This window comes from Nerophis ophidion, linkage group LG11, assembly GCF_033978795.1.
Source record: "Nerophis ophidion isolate RoL-2023_Sa linkage group LG11, RoL_Noph_v1.0, whole genome shotgun sequence".
In the NCBI taxonomy this organism is placed as follows: domain Eukaryota; kingdom Metazoa; phylum Chordata; class Actinopteri; order Syngnathiformes; family Syngnathidae; genus Nerophis; species Nerophis ophidion.
Window position 1 is genome coordinate 69,745,370 of NC_084621.1, and position 23,144 is coordinate 69,768,513.

At 41.4% G+C, this 23,144-nt stretch overlaps 1 protein-coding gene across 3 annotated transcripts; it reads left to right on the forward strand.

Moving 5' to 3' along the window:
• The first annotated feature begins 89 nt into the window (after positions 1-89).
• Positions 90-23,117, forward strand: LOC133562406 (transmembrane protein 176B-like). Of its 3 annotated transcripts, none has more exons than XM_061916586.1 (7): positions 90-187; positions 4,114-4,298; positions 4,377-4,496; positions 4,575-4,631; positions 7,622-7,837; positions 18,289-18,411; positions 22,178-23,117. In XM_061916586.1, exons 2-7 carry the CDS (start codon positions 4,122-4,124, stop codon positions 22,244-22,246), a joined length of 762 nt encoding a protein of 253 aa, XP_061772570.1. In that variant the 5' UTR covers positions 90-187; positions 4,114-4,121; the 3' UTR covers positions 22,247-23,117. The 3 variants fall into 3 exon arrangements, with proteins under 3 accessions (XP_061772570.1, XP_061772572.1, XP_061772571.1); XM_061916587.1 differs by having other exon boundaries at positions 92-187; positions 4,117-4,298; XM_061916588.1 differs by lacking the exon at positions 18,289-18,411.
• Positions 23,118-23,144: the final 27 nt, after the last annotated feature.

Sequence of the window (23,144 nt, forward strand, 5' to 3'; positions counted from 1 at the left end):
AAGCAGGAAGTGAGCCGGACGTGACGTCGGTTAAAAACCAAGCAATAAGATCTCACCCCCTAGTGGTGCCACGCCTAGTGCGTGACGTCATCCCGGAAGCAAAACAACAAACAAAAACGTTGTCACGTGACAACGTCAACAACAGAACAGGAAGTCGCTCCAAAAAGAGGCCAAGTCTTAGCAGTTTGTAAGTTCTTCATTATTCCTCCAAACTACTTCTCTTTTGTCTTAGACTTGTCTTACCTTAACTATTCTGCCACCTCACTTTTAGTTTCGATTGATCGATTGAAACTTTCACAGTACAGTACATACTTTAACTGAGCACTAAATCCTGACAGGATACCCCGATACTTGTTCAACTTCTTTAAGTCTTTGATTGATTGATTGATTGATTGATACTTTTATTAGTAGATTGCACAGTACAGTACATATTGTGTACAATTGACCACTAAATGGTAACACCACAATAAGTTGTTCAACTTGTTTAAGTCGGGGTCCACATTATTCAATACCAAAGAATGGATGAAGGTGGACCCCGACTTAAACAAGTTGAAAAACGTATTGGGGTGTTAGCATTTAGTGGTCAATTGTACATAATATGTACTGTACTGTCCAATCTACTAATACAAGTATCAATCATGGCAATACTTTGACACTGTTGATGAAATCTTTCAACAATGTCAAACTCCCTTTTGGTTATAGTTGCCCTCATATATATCACGTCATTATTATATCTTTTTTTTACCTACCTTGTAAAAAACATCTTTAGATTTTACTGTGATTCAAAATCTGTCAATATATTTTTTTTTTTTTTTTTACAGCATACTACTTTAGTAGAATGTAAACACAGTACCAATATATATATATGTATATATATGTATATATATATATATATATATATATATATATATATATATATATATATATATATATATACATATATACACACACATTTTTACAGTAAAATCCATGCAACAAAGCTGCCAGTTTTGTACTGTAGAATCTACAGTTGTTGTTTTATATTGTATTAATGTATATAGAATAAAAAGTAACAAAGTTGATTTTTTTTGGCAAGAAAATTTTACGTAAAGTCTATTGTTATTTTTACAGTGTTCAATATGATGAATAACCCGCTTTGAACTCAGATATTTAAGTATTTATTTTTATTATAACAAAATAAAATGTTATGGAATATATAATACATTTGCTGCATTATTAGATAATATTGAAGTTTAAAATATATGCCATTGCATGCAGTACATGTATTTTGTAAAGGTCAAAATTAGAGATGTCCGATAATATCGGCCGATAAATGCTTTAAAATGTAATATCAGAAATTATCGGTATCAGTTTCTAAAAGTAAAATGTAAGACTTTTTGAAATGCCGCTGTGTACACAGACGTAGGGAGGAATACACAAGTGAAGTGAATTATATTTTATATAGCACTTTTTCTCTAGTGACTCAAAGTGCTTTACATAGTGAAACCCAATATCTAACCAGCGTGGGTGGCACTGGTAGCAGGTGGGTAAAGTGTCTTGTTCAAGGACACAACGGCAGTGACTAGGATAGCGGAAGCGGGGATTGAACCTGCAACCCTCTAGTTGCTGGCCAACCGAGTTATACCGCCCCAATAACTGCCAATAAACCTTATTAGGGTGCCGGCCTAGTCACATAATATCTACGAATTTTCACATACACAAGTGAATGCATGCATACTTGGTCAACAGCCATACAGGTCACACTGAGGGTAGCCCTTTAAACAAGTTCAACACTGTTACAAATACGCGCCACCCTATGAACCCACACCAAACAAGAATGACAAAAACATTTCGGGAGAACATCCGCACCGTAACACAACATAAACACAACACAACAAATACTCACAACCCCTTGCAGCACTAACACTTCCGGGACGCTACAATATACACCCCACCCCTCGCCACCCCCTACTCCGCCCACCTGAACCTCCTCATGCTCTCTCAGGGAGAGCATGTCCCAAATTCCAAGCTGCAGTTTTGAGGCATGTTAAAAAAAATGCACTTTGTGACTTCAATAATAAATATGGCAGTCATGTTTTTCCATAACTTGAGTTGATTTATTTTGGAAAACCTTGTTACATTGTTTAATGCATCCAGCGGGGCATCACAACAAAATTAGGCATAATAATGTGTTCATTCCACCACTGTATGTATCGGTATCGGTTGATATCGGAATCGGTAATTAAGAGTTGGACAATATCGGAATATCGGATATGAGCAAAAAAGCCAATATCCGACATCTCTAGTCAAAATGGAAAGAAGAAACACATTTAGTAAGAAAAGATGAAGTACTTTTATTTCGTGGGCCAGATAAAAGGATGTGGCGGGCCAGATAAAAGGAAGTGGCAAGCAAGATAAATTGGTTGTGGTGGGCCAGATAAAAGGAAGTGGCAAGCAAGATAAATTGGTTGTGGTGGGCCAGATAAAAGGAAGTGGCAAGCAAGATAAATTGGATGTGGCGGTCCAGATAAAAGGATGTGGCGGTCCAGATAAAAGGATGTGGCGGGCCAGATAAAAGGAAATATGCAAGCAAGATAAATTGGTTGTGGTGGGCCAGATAAAAGGAAGTGGCAAGCAAGATAAATTGGATGTTGCGGTCCAGATAAAAGGATGTGGCGGGCCAGATAAAAGGATGTGGCGGGCCAGATAAAAGGAAATATGCAAGCAAGATAAATTGGTTGTGGTGGGCCAGATAAAAGGAAGTGGCAAGCAAGATAAATTGGTTGTGGTGGGCCAGATAAAAGGAAGTGGCAAGCAAGATAAATTGGATGTTGCGGTCCAGATAAAAGGATGTGGCGGGCCAGATAAAAGGAAGTGGCAAGCAAGATAAATTGGTTGTGGTGGGCCAGATAAAAGGAAGTGGCAAGCAAGATAAATTGGATGTTGCGGTCCAGATAAAAGGATGTGGTGGGCCAGATAAAAGGAAGTGGCAAGCAAGATAAATTGGATGTTGCGGTCCAGATAAAAGGATGTGGCGGGCCAGATAAAAGGAAGTGGCAAGCAAGATAAATTGGTTGTGGTGGGCCAGATAAAAGGAAGTGGCAAGCAAGATAAATTGGATGTTGCGGTCCAGATAAAAGGAAGTGGTGGGCCAGATAAAAGGAAGTGGCGGGCCAGATAAAAGGAAGTGGTGGGCCAGATAAAAGGAAGTGGCGGGCCAGATATGGGCCTCCAGTTTCAGACATGAGAAGTGGGGGAAATGATCAATTTTTAAATGGTTCTCAATTGGGCCATGGACAATTGTAGAATGGATTAGTAAAGGGTGATAATGGAAGTACTTATTGTAAATAAAGTCATGCAGACAGTTGTCAAATGTCTTCACCTCACTGAGAGACCCCAGCAGCTCCTCCGTTATCAGCAACTTATGATCCATTTGTGCAGACATTTCCATCAGTTTGAAAAATCTGGGAATTAATTGAAGTGTTTTAGTTATTACTACTGCACTGTTTTTAAGTGTTTACATTTAGTGAAAGGAACATGAATGTAAAAGTGCATCAATATTCATAAATGGATGAAGCCTGAATAATGGACTCTTAGCCCCTGAAAGGTGGCCAAAGATTCTCCCCTCGAGTCACCTGGAGGTGGAACCAAGTTCACGCCCGCTTGAGTCTAGCAGCAGGAGTTGAAAAGCACACCTCATAAATAATGAGCATGTAGTAAAAATAAAAAAAGGAGATGTCATTGGAATGTCAGAAAAGCTTGTCTTGCTTCATGCATGTCATTGACTTTTCAATATCAGGGTTGTTGATCTTTGGGCATGTGACCATTCATTCTGAGTCCTGCACTCACCATTCCATTTAGAATCCATTCTCAAGGCAACGTGGTTTCAAAGCAATTCTTGCAATGAATTATTTGTTATTAACAATTGTATTGAAACTTTTTGAAAACAGGTTACAGTTTAGAAAAACTCCTTCTGGCCTAAAACGTAAAGCTTCTTATTAAAAAAAATACATCTATTAAATGTATTTATCCTTAAATCGATTTTCAATTTTTCGAATCGATTCAATGAATAGGAATCTGTTTTTTTGTGCACCCTTATCAAATCTACTAAGACATAGTATGTTCTCTCCAAAGTAGGCAGGATGTCTGTGACCATGAAGAGGACAGATGGGGTCACCGTGTTTACAGTGACCTCTGACCCCAGCAGTGTCTGGCTTCCTCTATTCCAAATCCTCAAGAGTCTTTGCTTCAGCCCCGTTTGCTGCTCCGTGTCCCAGCACCTGAGGACACTCCTGGGGACGTCTCAGTCCTTACTGGGGGTGAGAGTTGCAGCTTTTCAAGTGAGTTGAGTGGAACAGCCAGTGACCACCACCTCCTGCCCCCTGTGCCCACGCCAGGCCCTGCAGATCATGGTGGGCTTGCTCAACATGGGCCTGGGAGGCATCCTCATGTGTCACGGTTCTGCCTCCTGGTGGCCCGTGGATGCCAACTTCTTTTCCGTGTGGATGGGAGCCGTGGTGAGCAGCGTAACGTGACCTCAACTACACTCATTCTCTCTCCACTCTGCTCTCATGCTTTATGTTCTTCTCTTTTAGTTTGTGTTCTTCGGCATCTTGTGCATTTTGTCGGAGAAGTACCCGAGTCCGTGTCTGGTGAGTCACTTCTTATGTTTTGCCGGGTGCAACGGCTCTTGGCCAGTCGTACCGTGACCAGGCCCACGCCACACCTAAATCACGCTAGGTTTAGTTGGCATCAGCACATTGATCAGTGCTTCACCTCACCTGGCACTGGACCATCAGGGCTGGCAATCTTTCTGCACCAAAACATTCCATTCTCCTTTCAAACCAATTCTCACAATGTATCATTTAGCATAACCATTATTATAAAACTCATCAAATGAAAAGCTCTTTCTGCATTGATTCTTATTAAAAACAACTTTGATAACGATAAAATAATATATATATATTTTCTAAATTATGAATTGATTTAGACAGGATGAATAAGAGTCGCAATTCGGATGTGAATCGATTTTTTGGAGCAGCCCAATATTCACACTCACATGGGGTCCCCCCCTCAGTCTTCTCCGTGCCCTAATAGTTGATTTTCTTATCATTATTTTTATTGAAGGTTCCAGGTTGGATTCCGTCACGGCCGCTGTGTCCTTGGGCAATACACTTTCCCGGTGACACCCGCACTGCTGTCAATGGAAGTCAGATCATGTCAAGTGCTTTGAGTCTCCACAGAGGAATATGGTTGACTTGATAGGAAGGCTCCCTCCAGGGCTGTAAGGCTATCAGAAATAGTCGTGTGAGGATCATCCCAATAATGAGGTGGGACGGTACCAAATGAAAACTTGCTGGCGCTTCTGAGTGCAGGACTAATAGACTCAAAAAGTATTTTGTCCCACACGCCATCAGACTGTACAAGGGAGTACGAGGATGACAATAACATTATTTGTTGTTTACTTTTCAAATTAGATCTCAATTCTGTACACCGCTTTTGGAATTGACATTTTCCTGAGGGAATCAACAAAGTAGCATCTGTCTGAAGTGGCCGGTCCGGAAGTAAAGTGCATCTCTCAAAATGGCCTGCGCAGCACCAGTGGTGGAGGTGGAGGTGGAGGTGAAGGTGGAGGTCCGTGTGTGCCAGTCGTGAAGGAGACAGAAAAGTTGGTTTCTTCAGACATTTCCTGAACTTGTCATCCAAATCTTTATTCGTGACTTTTTGCTAACAGACAAACAAAGAAAGCAAAACACAACCTCCTCGGTCTGCGCACTGCAAGGCAAAGCCTCCGCCCGCGTCTGCAGCCTTTCCAAGACCACACGTGAACTTTTAACACCCTTTTTTGCCACAATAACTTTAAATCAACTCGTAGTTTAAAAGGATTTGTTATCCATGTTTTAAGTAGAAAATGCACCAGGACGATAAAAGGTTTGGTGACACTGCACTGCAGGGAACAGAATATTTGATAAACCATCACCCAGAAAATATATTTGATGCCAAGGATGCCAAGCATCATTTTGTCAGGTATTTACATTATTAAATGTGGACACATGGTTGTCACTTTAAAGATAAATAGATAGATAGATAGTACTTTATTGATTCCTTCAGGAGAGTTCCTTCAGGAAAATTAAAATTCCAGCAGCAGTGTACAGAGTTGAGATCAATATAAATTAAAGTAAAAAGTAAATAATGGGGGTTTAAATGGAAACAAAATAGAGAAATATTACAATAAGAATAAAAACTAAAAAGCAACAATGGGAATAAAAATATAACAGTAAAATAAGAATATAACAAGACAAAGTAGGCAGTAGTGACCATGTTATGAAAACGTATTGCGCTGTTATTGTTTTGCATCCCCTGTCATCCTAGTACCCCCCGCCCCCCGTCCCAGAGAGGAGTTGTACAGTCTAGACGCTTAACTGAAAGTATTTTTCAAAAAAAGGGACATATTTGTTTGTAGTAATAAATATGATTGGAACATTTGAGCATTATAAGACCGCCCTCAGAGCAGCAAACCCTGAGAAGACCATCAGAAAGCTGCCGGAAAACAACATCGATGCCACATTTTGGCCCAAGAAGCTCCATTACCTGTAATGTCCACCCCAAGGAAGTGTTTTCAATGTAGAAAAACATCATAGTATGACACCTTTAATCACTAAGTAAATGAAATAAAACACAAAATAACCCACATGTCAAGCTTGAGCTGTGGGTGTTTGTTCTTCCTCGATGCAAGGATGATGTGGGACGAATCAGGCATGAATGTAAGTACAATTTTTATTTGTTATTTAAATACAAAAGGCAAAACAAAAAGCACGCTCGATGGCGGATAATAATATATGCTAAAACGTTAACAAAAAACAGCACTTTAGGCGAAAGAATACATAGGTCTTACGTGGCGTGGTCCAAATGTTTAGCAGCGTGGCAAGGCGTGGAGGTTTGTGATAGAAATGTGGCATGAAGCAGAATGCAAAAATCCCAGACTGATGGACAGAAAGAAAATGATTTAAGTAGTGGCTGTGATAATTAGAAACAGGTGTGGGACTGAGGGCTGGGCGTGACTTGGAGACCAGGTGGAAACTAATGGGTTACTATGGAAAAACAAAACCAGGAAGTGTAAAACGGGAAACAAGAGTCCAAAAACAAAAACATAACATGACAAAACAAGATCCATAAGTGTGACACCACAAAGTCATAGCAATGGTAATAAAACAGCAGTGTGTTTACAAGAATCCACCATGGGGCCAAAGAAAGTCGCGAGTTCCAGCATTTTGATGAAGAAGGTGAGGAACACTATTGGATCTCAGAAAGAATCTCTTTTAAAGTACCAAGATGGCTCTGCTGGAAAAGCATTGCAAGGTAAAGGCTTGTAGTCAACACGCTTTAAGAGAGGCACAGTACAGGAAGTGTAATAATTGTACCTGCTGCAGAAGTCAAGAGGTCTGAAAGTGAAACATCCTTCTTCTTCCATGTAGCCATTTTACACATGTGCATGCTTTTCTGCTTGGAAGATGACAATCTCCATCAAAGGAGTTTCAGGCGTGTCTGCAAAGACTGGGAGAAGCTGTTGACACTGACTTTTCCTACAATTCACAGCTCATTTCCACTGTTTGGCAAATACCACCTTCATATCTTCTCTCAGGTCATCATCAATGTCATTTTCAACATCTCGGGTGTGGGCTTTGCCATGGTTGCCATGGTGATGTGCGCCCTCAACATCGCCACCATACACCAAAGCCTGTGGGATGCCTGTGAGCCGGCGGACGGTGACTTCTGGGACTTTGACAGTCTGACAAGCATGCCCCCCCATAAAGAAGGATTCATCACGCGATGCTTGGAGAAGAAAAAGCTGATTATCGTAAGTAAGAACGCTGCCAACATGGTCATCATCACCACCAGTCTGATCCACCGTACACTTCTACAACAGCAACAGTACACTTCTACAACAGCAACAGTACACTTCTACAACAGCAACAGTACACTTCTACAACAGCAACAGTACACTTCTACAACAGCAACAGTACACTTCTACAACAGCAACAGTACACTTCTACAACAGCAACAGTACACTTCTACAACAGCAACAGTACACTTCTACAACAGCAACAGTACACTTCTACAACAGCAACAGTACACTTCTACAACAGCAACAGTACACTTCTACAACAGCAACAGTACACTTCTACAACAGCAACAGTACACTTCTATAACAGCAACAGTACACTTCTACAACAGCAACAGTACACTTCTACAACAGCAACAGTACACTTCTACAACAGCAACAGTACACTTCTATAACAGCAACAGTACACTTCTACAACAGCAACAGTACACTTCTACAACAGCAACAGTACACTTGTACAACAGCAACAGTACACTTCTACAACAGCAACAGTACACTTCTACAACAGCAACAGTACACTTCTACAACAGCAACAGTACACTTCTACAACAGCAACAGTACACTTCTACAACAACAACAGTACACTTCTACAGCAGCAACAGTACACTTCTACAACAGCAACAGTACACTTCTGCAACAGTACACTTCTACAACAGCAACAGTACACTTCTACAACAGCAACAGTACACTTCTACAACAGCAACAGTACACTTCTACAACAGCAACAGTACACTTCTACAACAGCAACAGTACACTTCTACAACAGCAACAGTACACTTCTACAACAGCAACAGTACACTTCTACAACAGCAACAGTACACTTCTACAACAGCAACAGTACACTTCTACAACAGCAACAGTACACTTCTACAACAGCAACAGTACACTTCTACAACAGCAACAGTACACTTCTACAACAGCAACAGTACACTTCTACAACAGCAACAGTACACTTCTACAACGGCAACAGTACACTTCTACAACAGCAACAGTACACTTCTACAACAGCAACAGTACACTTCTACAACAGCAACAGTACACTTCTACAACAGCAACAGTACACTTCTACAACAGCAACAGTACACTTCTACAACAGCAACAGTACACTTCTACAACAGCAACAGTACACTTCTACAACAGCAACAGTACACTTCTACAACAGCAACAGTACACTTCTACAACAGCAACAGTACACTTCTACAACAGCAACAGTACACTTCTACAACAGCAACAGTACACTTCTATAACAGCAACAGTACACTTCTACAACAGCAACAGTACACTTCTACAACAGCAACAGTACACTTCTATAACAGCAACAGTACACTTCTACAACAGCAACAGTACACTTCTACAACAGCAACAGTACACTTCTACAACAGCAACAGTACACTTCTACAACAGCAACAGTACACTTCTACAACAGCAACAGTACACTTCTACAACAGCAACAGTACACTTCTACAACAGCAACAGTACACTTCTACAACAACAACAGTACACTTCTACAGCAGCAACAGTACACTTCTACAACAGCAACAGTACACTTCTACAACAGCAACAGTACACTTCTACAACAGCAACAGTACACTTCTATAACAGCAACAGTACACTTCTACAACAGCAACAGTACACTTCTACAACAGCAACAGTACACTTCTATAACAGCAACAGTACACTTCTACAACAGCAACAGTACACTTCTACAACAGCAACAGTACACTTCTACAACAGCAACAGTACACTTCTACAACAGCAACAGTACACTTCTACAACAGCAACAGTACACTTCTACAACAGCAACAGTACACTTCTACAACAGCAACAGTACACTTCTACAACAACAACAGTACACTTCTACAGCAGCAACAGTACACTTCTACAACAGCAACAGTACACTTCTACAACAACAACAGTACACTTCTACAGCAGCAACAGTACACTTGTACAACAGCAACAGTACACTTCTATAACAGCAACAGTACACTTCTACAACAGCAACAGTACACTTCTACAACAGCAACAGTACACTTCTACAACAGCAACAGTACACTTGTACAACAGCAACAGTACACTTCTACAACAGCAACAGTACACTTCTACAACAGCAACAGTACACTTCTATAACAGCAACAGTACACTTCTACAACAGCAACAGTACACTTCTACAACAGCAACAGTACACTTCTACAACAGCAACAGTACACTTCTACAACAGCAACAGTACACTTCTACAACAACAACAGTACACTTCTACAGCAGCAACAGTACACTTCTACAACAGCAACAGTACACTTCTACAACAGCAACAGTACACTTCTACAACAGCAACAGTACACTTCTATAACAGCAACAGTACACTTCTACAACAGCAACAGTACACTTCTACAACAGCAACAGTACACTTCTATAACAGCAACAGTACACTTCTACAACAGCAACAGTACACTTCTACAACAGCAACAGTACACTTCTACAACAGCAACAGTACACTTCTACAACAGCAACAGTACACTTCTACAACAGCAACAGTACACTTCTACAACAGCAACAGTACACTTCTACAACAGCAACAGTACACTTCTACAACAACAACAGTACACTTCTACAGCAGCAACAGTACACTTCTACAACAGCAACAGTACACTTCTACAACAACAACAGTACACTTCTACAGCAGCAACAGTACACTTGTACAACAGCAACAGTACACTTCTATAACAGCAACAGTACACTTCTACAACAGCAACAGTACACTTCTACAACAGCAACAGTACACTTCTACAACAGCAACAGTACACTTGTACAACAGCAACAGTACACTTCTACAACAGCAACAGTACACTTCTACAACAGCAACAGTACACTTCTATAACAGCAACAGTACACTTCTACAACAGCAACAGTACACTTCTACAACAGCAACAGTACACTTGTACAGCAGCAACAGTACACTTCTACAACAGCAACAGTACACTTCTGCAACAGCAACAGTACACTTCTACAACAGCAACAGTACACTTCTACAACAGCAACAGTACACTTCTACAACAGCAACAGTACACTTCTACAACAGCAACAGTACACTTCTGCAACAGCAACAGTACACTTCTACAACAGCAACAGTACACTTCTACAACAACAACAGTACACTTCTACAGCAGCAACAGTACACTTCTACAACAGCAACAGTACACTTCTACAACAGCAACAGTACACTTCTACAACAGCAACAGTACACTTCTACAACAGCAACAGTACACTTCTACAACAGCAACAGTACACTTCTACAACAGCAACAGTACACTTCTACAACAGCAACAGTACACTTCTACAACAGCAACAGTACACTTCTACAACAGCAACAGTACACTTCTACAACAGCAACAGTACACTTCTACAACAGCAACAGTACACTTCTACAACAGCAACAGTACACTTCTACAACAGCAACAGTACACTTCTACAACAGCAACAGTACACTTCTACAACAGCAACAGTACACTTCTACAACAGCAACAGTACACTTCTACAACAGCAACAGTACACTTCTACAACGGCAACAGTACACTTCTACAACAGCAACAGTACACTTCTACAACAGCAACAGTACACTTCTACAACAGCAACAGTACACTTCTATAACAGCAACAGTACACTTCTACAACAGCAACAGTACACTTCTACAACAGCAACAGTACACTTCTACAACAGCAACAGTACACTTCTACAACAGCAACAGTACACTTCTACAACAGCAACAGTACACTTCTACAACAGCAACAGTACACTTCTACAACAGCAACAGTACACTTCTACAACAGCAACAGTACACTTCTACAACAGCAACAGTACACTTCTACAACAGCAACAGTACACTTCTACAACAGCAACAGTACACTTCTACAACAGCAACAGTACACTTCTACAACAGCAACAGTACACTTCTACAACAGCAACAGTACACTTCTACAACAGCAACAGTACACTTCTACAACAGCAACAGTACACTTCTACAACAGCAACAGTACACTTCTACAACAGCAACAGTACACTTCTACAACAGCAACAGTACACTTCTACAACAGCAACAGTACACTTCTACAACAGCAACAGTACACTTCTACAACAGCAACAGTACACTTCTACAACAGCAACAGTACACTTCTACAACGGCAACAGTACACTTCTACAACAGCAACAGTACACTTCTACAACAGCAACAGTACACTTCTACAACAGCAACAGTACACTTCTATAACAGCAACAGTACACTTCTACAACAGCAACAGTACACTTCTACAACAGCAACAGTACACTTCTACAACAGCAACAGTACACTTCTACAACAGCAACAGTACACTTCTACAACAGCAACAGTACACTTCTACAACAGCAACAGTACACTTCTACAACAGCAACAGTACACTTCTACAACAGCAACAGTACACTTCTACAACAGCAACAGTACACTTCTACAACAGCAACAGTACACTTCTACAACAGCAACAGTACACTTCTACAACAGCAACAGTACACTTCTACAACAGCAACAGTACACTTCTACAACAGCAACAGTACACTTCTACAACAGCCAGAAGCAGTGAAGTTGTCACCTCGTGTCAATGGGAACTAAAAAGAGAATACAACAAATCCTTTTCAACTTATATTCCATTGAATAGACTGCAAAAACAAGCTATGTCATGTTCACACTGACACACTTTTGCAAAAAATCATTCATTTAGAATTGAAAGTCAGCAACACATGTCAAAAAAGGCATTTTTACCAGTGTGTTACATGGCCTTTCCTTTGAACAACACTCAGTGCAGCTTTGGGAACTGAGGAGACACATTTTTGAAGTGGAATTCTTTGCCATTCTTGCTTGATGTACAGCTTAAGTTGTTCAACTGTCTCCTGCCTCATACTTTAGCATTCACACATGTTCAATGGGAGACAGGTCCTGACGACAGGCAGGCCAGTCTAGTACCAACACTCTTTTACTATACAGACACATGGCTTGGCATTGTCTTGCTGAAATAAGCAGGGGCGTCCATGATAACAACATATCTTGCTGCAAAAGTTGTATGTACCTTTCAGCACTAATGGTGCCTTCACAGATGTGTAAGTTAGTCATGTCTTGTTCACTAATACACCCCCATACCATCACACATGTGTAAGTTACCCATGTCTTGTTCACTAATACACCCCCATACCATCACACATGTGTAAGTTACCCATGCCTTGGGCACTAATACACCCCCATACCATCACACATGTGTAAGTTACCCATGTCTTGTTCACTAATACACCCCCATACCATCACACATGTGTAAGTTACCCATGTCTTGTTCACTAATACACCCCCATACCATCACACATGTGTAAGTTAGTCATGTCTTGTTCACTAATACACCCCCATACCATCACACATGTGTAAGTTAGTCGTGTCTTGTTCACTAATACACCCCCATACCATCACACATGTGTAAGTTACCCATGTCTTGTTCACTAATACACCCCCATACCATCACACATGTGTAAGTTACCCATGTCTTGTTCACTAATACACCCCCATACCATCACACATGTGTAAGTTACCCATATCTTGTTCACTAATACACCCCCATACCATCACACATGTGTAAGTTACCCATGTCTTGTTCACTAATACACCCCCATACCATCACACATGTGTAAGTTACCCATGTCTTGTTCACTAATACACCCCCATACCATCACACATGTGTAAGTTAGTCATGCCTTGGGCACTAATACACCCCCATACCATCACACATGTGTAAGTTAGTCGTGTCTTGTTCACTAATACACCCCCATACCATCACACATGTGTAAGTTACCCATGTCTTGGGCACTAATACACCCCCATACCATCACACATGTGTAAGTTAGTCATGCCTTGGGCACTAATACACCCCCATACCATCACACATGTGTAAGTTACCCATGTCTTGTTCACTAATACACCCCCATACCATCACACATGTGTAAGTTAGTCATGCCTTGGGCACTAATACACCCCCATACCATCACACATGTGTAAGTTACCCATGTCTTGTTCACTAATACACCCCCATACCATCACACATGTGTAAGTTAGTCATGCCTTGGGCACTAATACACCCCCATACCATCACACATGTGTAAGTTAGTCGTGTCTTGTTCACTAATACACCCCCATACCATCACACATGTGTAAGTTACCCATGTCTTGTTCACTAATACACCCCCATACCATCACACATGTGTAAGTTACCCATGTCTTGTTCACTAATACACCCCCATACCATCACACATGTGTAAGTTACCCATGTCTTGTTCACTAATACACCCCCATACCATCACACATGTGTAAGTTAGTCATGTCTTGTTCACTAATACACCCCCATACCATCACACGTGTAAGTTAGTCATGTCTTGTTCACTAATACACCCCCATACCATCACACATGTGTAAGTTACCCATGTCTTGTTCACTAATACACCCCCATACCATCACACATGTGTAAGTTAGTCATGCCTTGGGCACTAATACACCCCCATACCATCACACATGTGTAAGTTACCCATGTCTTGTTCACTAATACACCCCCATACCATCACACATGTGTAAGTTAGTCATGCCTTGGGCACTAATACACCCCCATACCATCACACATGTGTAAGTTAGTCGTGTCTTGTTCACTAATACACCCCCATACCATCACACATGTGTAAGTTACCCATGTCTTGTTCACTAATACACCCCCATACCATCACACATGTGTAAGTTACCCATGTCTTGTTCACTAATACACCCCCATACCATCACACATGTGTAAGTTACCCATGTCTTGTTCACTAATACACCCCCATACCATCACACATGTGTAAGTTAGTCATGTCTTGTTCACTAATACACCCCCATACCATCACACGTGTAAGTTAGTCATGTCTTGTTCACTAATACACCCCCATACCATCACACATGTGTAAGTTAGTCATGTCTTGTTCACTAATACACCCCCATACCATCACACATGTGTAAGTTACCCATGTCTTGTTCACTAATACACCCCCATACCATCACACATGTGTAAGTTACCCATGTCTTGTTCACTAATACACCCCCATACCATCACACATGTGTAAGTTAGTCATGTCTTGTTCACTAATACACCCCCATACCATCACACATGTGTAAGTTAGTCATGTCTTGTTCACTAATACACCCCCATACCATCACACATGTGTAAGTTACCCATGTCTTGTTCACTAATACACCCCCATACCATCACACATGTGTAAGTTACCCATGTCTTGTTCACTAATACACCCCCATACCATCACACATGTGTAAGTTACCCATGTCTTGTTCACTAATACACCCCCATACCATCACACATGTGTAAGTTACCCATGTCTTGTTCACTAATACACCCCCATACCATCACACATGTGTAAGTTAGTCATGTCTTGTTCACTAATACACCCCCATACCATCACACGTGTAAGTTAGTCATGTCTTGTTCACTAATACACCCCCATACCATCACACATGTGTAAGTTAGTCATGTCTTGTTCACTAATACACCCCCATACCATCACACATGTGTAAGTTACCCATGTCTTGTTCACTAATACACCCCCATACCATCACACATGTGTAAGTTACCCATGTCTTGTTCACTAATACACCCCCATACCATCACACATGTGTAAGTTAGTCATGTCTTGTTCACTAATACACCCCCATACCATCACACATGTGTAAGTTAGTCATGTCTTGTTCACTAATACACCCCATACCATCACACATGTGTAAGTTACCCATGTCTTGTTCACTAATACACCCCCATACCATCACACATGTGTAAGTTAGTCATGTCTTGTTCACTAATACACCCCCATACCATCACACATGTGTAAGTTACCCATGTCTTGTTCACTAATACACCCCCATACCATCACACATGTGTAAGTTACCCATGTCTTGTTCACTAATACACCCCCATACCATCACACATGTGTAAGTTACCCATGCCTTGGGCACTAATACGCCCCCATACCATCACACATGTGTAAGTTACCCATGTCTTGTTCACTAATACATCCCCATACCATCATACATGTGTAAGTTACCCATGTCTTGTTCACTAATACACCCCCATACCATCACACATGTGTAAGTTAGTCATGTCTTGTTCACTAATACACCCCCATACCATCACACATGTGTAAGTTACCCATGTCTTGTTCACTAATACACCCCCATACCATCACACATGTGTAAGTTACCCATGTCTTGTTCACTAATACACCCCCATACCATCACACATGTGTAAGTTACCCATGCCTTGGGCACTAATACACCCCCATACCATCACACATGTGTAAGTTACCCATGTCTTGTTCACTAATACATCCCCATACCATCATACATGTGTAAGTTACCCATGTCTTGTTCACTAATACACCCCCATACCATCACACATGTGTAAGTTAGTCATGTCTTGTTCACTAATACACCCCCATACCATCACACATGTGTAAGTTACCCATGTCTTGTTCACTAATACACCCCCATACCATCACACATGTGTAAGTTAGTCATGTCTTGTTCACTAATACACCTCCATACCATCACACATGTGTAAGTTACCCATGTCTTGTTCACTAATACACCCCCATACCATCACACATGTGTAAGTTAGTCATGTCTTGTTCTCTAATACACCCCCATACCATCACACATGTGTAAGTTAGTCATGTCTTGTTCACTAATACACCCCCATACCATCACACATGTGTAAGTTAGTCATGTCTTGTTCACTAATACACCCCCATACCATCACACATGTGTAAGTTACCCATGTCTTGTTCTCTAATACACCCCCATACCATCACACATGTGTAAGTTAGTCATGTCTTGTTCACTAATACACCCCCATACCATCACACATGTGTAAGTTACCCATGTCTTGTTCACTAATACACCCCCATACCATCACACATGTGTAAGTTAGTCATGTTTTGTTCACTAATACACCCCCATACCATCACACATGTGTAAGTTACCCATGTCTTGTTCACTAATACACCCCCATACCATCACACATGTGTAAGTTAGTCATGTTTTGTTCACTAATACACCCCCATACCATCACACATGTGTAAGTTACCCATGTCTTGTTCACTAATACACCCCCATACCATCACACATGTGTAAGTTACCCATGTCTTGTTCACTAATACACCCCCATACCATCACACATGACCATGAATTGATTAACGTGGACCCCGACTTAAACAAGTTGAAAAACTTATTGGGGTGTTACCATTTAGTGGTCAATTGTACAGAATATGTACTGAACTGGGCAATCTATTAATAAAAGTTTCAATCAATCACTCAACACATGCTGCCTTTTACAGTCCGGATGGTTCTTTTCCTCTTTGGTTCGGAGAACACAACATCCACAGTTTCCAAAAACAATTTGAAATGTGGACTCGTCAGACCACTAAACACTTTTCCACTTTGCAACAGTCCATTTTAGATGAGCTCGGGCCCATTGGAACGTTTCTGGGTGTTGCTGATAAATGTCTTTGGCTTTGCATAGTAGAGTTTTAACCTGCACTAACAGATGTTGCCACCAACTGTAGTTACTGACAGTGGTTTTCTGAAGTGTTCCTGAGCCCATGTGGTGATATCCTTTACACACTGATGTGGCTTTTTCATGCAGTAGCGCCTGAGGGATGGAAGGTGTGTAATATCATGACTTACGTGCAGTGATTTCTCCACATTCTCTCAACCTTTTGATGATATTACGGAGCGTAGATGGTAAAATCCCTAAATTCCTTGTTGCAATAGCTGCTTGAGAAATGTTCTTAAACAATTTGCTCAGGCATTTGTCAACAAAGTGGTGACCCTCGCCCTGTTCCTGTTTGTGAATGAGTGAGCATTTCATGGAAGCGGCTTTTATAGCCAATCATGGCACCCACCTGTTCCCAATTAGCCTGTTCACCTGTGGGATGTTCCAAATAAGTGTTTGATGAGCATTCCTCAACGTTCTCACTCTTTTTGCCACATGTGCCAGCTTTTTTGACACATGTCGCAGGTATCAAATTCCAAATGAGCTAATATTTGCAAAAAATAACGTTTTCCAGGTGGAACGTTAAGTATCTTGTCTTTGCAGTCCATTCAATTGAATAGAAGTTGAAAAGGATTTGCAACTCCATGCAGCTGAGATAGGCTGCAGCACCCCCCGCCACCCTGAAAGGGACAAGCGGTAGGAAAATGGATGGATGGATGTATTCTATCTTTATTTACCATTTACACTACGTGACAACTTCACTGCGTTTGTGCATGCCTTCCAGTGTTTTATTTTTGTAACAATTCCTTCTTGTGCCAGATGCTCCTGAGGGGCATCAATGGTGTCCTGCTGGTCTTGTGCCTTGTCCAGCTCGCCCTCGTCTTGTGCTCTTCCGCATTGTCCATCCAGGCTCTGAGGAGCAGCAGCAAGAGCACTGAGAAGGTAAATGTCTTAGCTCGCACTCTAGTTTCACTTCAAGTGTGCGTGAAGACCTGCTCGTATTCACTTCACTGTATTGGGAACATCTCCAAAGTCCAAGTGATCCACCGTCCAAAAGGTGTGTGAAGAATCAGAGCTTCTCTAGTCCCGTCTAGTACTTAGTCCTATACAATCAGTACATACACTAATTAATAATAATGGTGACTTCTAGGATACTTAGTCCTATACAATCATTACATAAACTAACTAATAATAATGTTGACTTAGACTTAGACTGGATTTAGACTTAGACTTCCTTTTTATTGTCATTCAAATTTGAACTTTACAGTACAGATTAGAACACAAGTTTGTTGCATTAGCTCCTGGTAGTGCAGGGTAAAAGAGCAATAAGGTGCAGATATGAATAAATGGATTACTGAACAGATAAATATATTGCACTTTTTCCTATGCATCCACGTTTATGGATGTATGTTATATTGTGTTTATATTCCAGCCAGTTAATCCATTTTTGGGGGGGAATTGAGGGGATTATTATGATCCGGCTTCCTCCCACCTCCAAAGACATGCACCTGGGGATAGGCCCCTCCCACCTCCAAAGATATGCACCCGGGGATAGGCCCCTCCCACCTCCAAAGACATGCACCTGGGGATAGGCCCCTCCCACCTCCAAAGACATGCACCTGGGGATAGGCCCCTCCCACCTCCAAAGACATGCACCTGGATAGGTTAATTGGCATCACTAAATGGTCCCTAGTGTGTGAATGTGAGTGTGAATGGTGTCTGTCTATCTGTGTTGGCCCTGTGATGAGGTGGCGACTTGTCCAGGGTGTACCCCACCTCCCGCCCGATTGTAGCTGAGATAGGCACCAGCGACCCAAAGGGAATAAGCGGCAGAAAACGGATGGATTGATGGATTATGATGCGTTCAAGAGTCTTACGGCCTGAGGGAAGAAGCTATTACACAACCTGGAGGTTCTGCTACGGAGGCTGCGGAACCTTGGTACCTCAGTACCTCAGGGCGGTATAGCTCGGTTGGTAGAGTGGCCGTGCCAGCAACTTGAGGGTTGCAGGTTTGATCCCCGCTTATGCCATCTGAGTCACTGCCGTTGTGTCCTTGGGCAAGACACTTGAGCCACCTGCTCCCAGTGCCACCCACACTGCTTTAAATGTCACTTAGATATTGGCTTTCACTATGTAAAGCGCTTTGAGTCACTAGAGAAAAAGCGCTATGTAAAAATAATTCACTTCACTTCACTTCATTCTTTCTAGAGTCCAGCAGTGAAAACAGTCCTTGGTGGGGGTGGGTGGAGTCTTTGCAGATTTTCTGGCTGGAGTGGTGTTAAGTGCCTCAAACCTGGCAAAGTAGTTGTTAAAGTCATTTAGGAAGCTGATGCTGTTGTCACAAGGACGAGGGACAGCTTTATAGTCCGTGATGACCTGTATGCCCTGCCACATTCGCCGAGTGTTCGTGGGGTTTTCGAAGAAGTCCTGCACTTTCTAACTGTGAGCACGCTTTGCAACCTTAATGGCACAGTTCATGTTAGCTCTGGCTGTTTTTAATGCTAACATATCGCCAGACTTAACGCCTTGTTCCGAGCCTTCTGCATTGCATGTACCTCACTGTTCTTGCGGGGTTCCTCGTTGGACTTCTCGGATACTTAGTCCTTTACAATCAGTACATACGTACATATGTTCACTGCTGGCTGTACATATTCTACCAAGTCACACCTACACTGTTTCAATGTCCATTTCTCACATCATCCAATTGTTAATGACTGAAGTGCTGATAGCAACCCAACCTACCCCCCCACCCCCCTCAATCCCCTCCACATTCCACCCCCCGGATTGTAAATAATGTAAATAATTCAATGTATATACTCTGATGATGAACTTGTGTGATGACTGTATCATGCTGATAGTACATATTTGTACCATGAATTGATTAACGTAGACCCCAACAAGTTGAAAAACTTATTGTGGTGTTACCATTTAGTGGTCAGTTGTACGGAATATGTACTGTACTGTGCAATCTACTAATAAAAGTATCAATCAATCAGTCCATACACTAATTAATAATAATGTTGACTTCTAGGATACTTAGTCCTATACAATCTTTACATAATTAATACAAATGTTGACTAGAATACTGAGTCCTATACAATCAGTACATAATTAATAAAAATGTTGACTACTAGGATAGTTAGTCCTACACAATCAGTCCATACACTAATTAATAATAATGTTGACTTCTAGGATACTTAGTCCTATACAATCAGTACATACACTAATTAATAATAATAAGGAACTTCCTTATTGCTATTCTTTCGTCTTCCATGAAAGGAAGAAATATGTCTGGATGACTGGCGCTTTAACTCCCTGGGTGTGCTCTTCCATAATAATATTAGATGGCCAATTTTAGCAGAGCATCATGAAGACAGTCGCTTCCCTTTCTCCATTCTTGCTTGTGTTGTGTCTTGGTTGACTTTTGGTGGGCGGGTTGTTCTGCAGCGGTGGGTGAGGCGCTAAAGTAGGAGGTCACGGGTCGCAGGCGGAGGTGCGCGACACATGTTTCTTACCACGGTCCACAGCATCCCCAGCCATGTGCCAATGTGAAAAGGAAAAGTCCCTGTGGGGAAGAGTAGTTCCTGGGACTAAACTCCAGTGTGGTAGTTCTTAGTACTTATGGTGTGCAGAATAGGCTCAGTGACAGTCTATCATCTGTTTGTATGTTGCAATTGTCCAGTCATGTGACCGAGACGCACTTAAGTCCCATTAGGCTGATGTTTAATTACATGGCCCACTGCAGATTTGGGCATATTTTCAAAGGTTTAGAGGCAAATATGCAAGTGATGATGAAAAAAATGATTAAAATAGGATGAAGTGATTCATGAACTCTTAAGAGAATCTTTTCGTGAAAGATTTAAAGCATTCTTCATCACCAAGATGTTACTACCACTTCTCTTACTTCCACACTTACAAGGATTTAGGGAAGAAATGATTGAATTGGTGAAAGCTTTCAGTTGTAAAGACAATCAATCAAAGATGATTTGTATAGCCCTTAATCAGAAATGTCTCAAAGGGCTGCACAAACCACAACGACATCTGATCCCACATCAGGGCAAGAAGGTTTTCTTCTAAATAACAGAGGAATTGATCAGAGCTCTTCATTGATTTTATTGAGGAATGCCATCCCATCTTATTCCAAAAAAGTATTGATTTTGAATCAAGAATCGTTTTGAATCAAGAATCGATTCCAAATTGAGTCGTTGCTCACAAGAATGGAATCGTATCATGTGCCCAAAGATTGACAGCAATATTTGCTAGTACTGTAAATTATGTATGTATACAATTTGTGTCAAATAAAGTGACCTACAATAACTCTGAGTTTTTAAACAATAACAAAAACCACCCAAATGAAAATATTGATCCAATAACTTTACATTCTGAGATTACACCAGGTATTGACAGTATTGACAGTTGCAGCTCTAGGGTTAGGGTCGGTGTGTGTGTAAAACTCTTTATTTCACGCCATGAATCTTTCCTGTGAGTACAATCTTTAGCCATGTAAACTCATCACTAGTTACTGTCCCAGTTGCTGAAGGTTCTACGTACAAATCAATAGTACAGTATACATGTGGTATCATTGGAGTTGTACATCAAACATTCATATTATCTTTATACTTTTATTTTAGCAGCAAACACATCAGAGATGTCTCTTTTCCAAAAGCCCAGGCAAAAAAACCTCCAGACTGTTTCTCTTCTCTCTTAGAGCCTGGGAGATGTGGAAGGTTACCAAGGTCTTGAGGAAGAGGTCGTCTCTGCCAAGCCTGGATCCTAAACTTCCTCTTTCAGTACACAATGTCAAGCTGGACTTTTCTATCTGTTGATGGACTTGAACATTCTTTCTTCTTCTGCACTTCTTCAGACATGCTGCTTGCTCTGATTGTATCAGTCCAGAGTACTTTGGGCTCACAACTCTTGTCAGCCGCACTTACTCCAACTTACACAACATATACTTTGATGTTGACATGTCGTCGTGCTTCAGGATTTTTGGAAAGACAAGAACAATTCTACAGCTTTCGCCGCAGTATTTGTCCTATTTTGCACACTTGAATGAGTAAAATGCATCTAGTGACATCGCCGTCAAAGAAGTGTCACCGTCTGTGACCTGACCAGGTGCTCAAAGGGACTTTTTCCAAGCAAGAAATAGAAAAACAACACCACTGCTTCACAACCAGTTGCACCACCTGGCTGCGTAGAGCCCACAACAGTTGCTACCTCTTTTATTGGCGGGGAGCAAAGAACGGGCGACAAAAAAACCATGGTGGTAAAAATGATTTTTTTCACAGCAGGAAAATGTAGTTGAGGTGCGTGGGTCAAGCCACCGGCCTGGTCACACCTGAGGAAGGCACGGTAACAAGGTAGGAGCCTGGTCACACCTGAAGAAGGCAAGGTAACAAGGTCGGAGCCTGGTCACACCTGAGGAAGGCAAGGTAACAAGGTCGGAGCCTGGTCACACCTGAGGAAGGCACGGTAACAAGGTAGGTAGCTCGTCAACACAATCAGCATTCATTTATGTTACAGCCTTAAAATGGAATACATTAATTTTTTTCTTCTCCAAATCCTACCCAAAATACCCCAAGATGACAATGTAAAACCTTTTACTTTTTTTAATTTGCAAATGTATTAAAAATAACAAACAAACTCTGGCCAGGTATGTTTTTCCAGTTTATTTG

Coding starts and splice junctions, on each gene's coding strand:
- LOC133562406 (XM_061916586.1), top strand. CDS start 4,122: ATGTCTGTGACCATGAAGAGGACAGATGGGGTCACCGTGTTTACAGTG. Junction 7,838..18,288: donor AGAAGAAAAAGCTGATTATC/GTAAGTAAGAAC, acceptor TTCTTGTGCCAG/ATGCTCCTGAGGGGCATCAA. Junction 18,412..22,177: donor GCAGCAAGAGCACTGAGAAG/GTAAATGTCTTA, acceptor CTTCTCTCTTAG/AGCCTGGGAGATGTGGAAGG.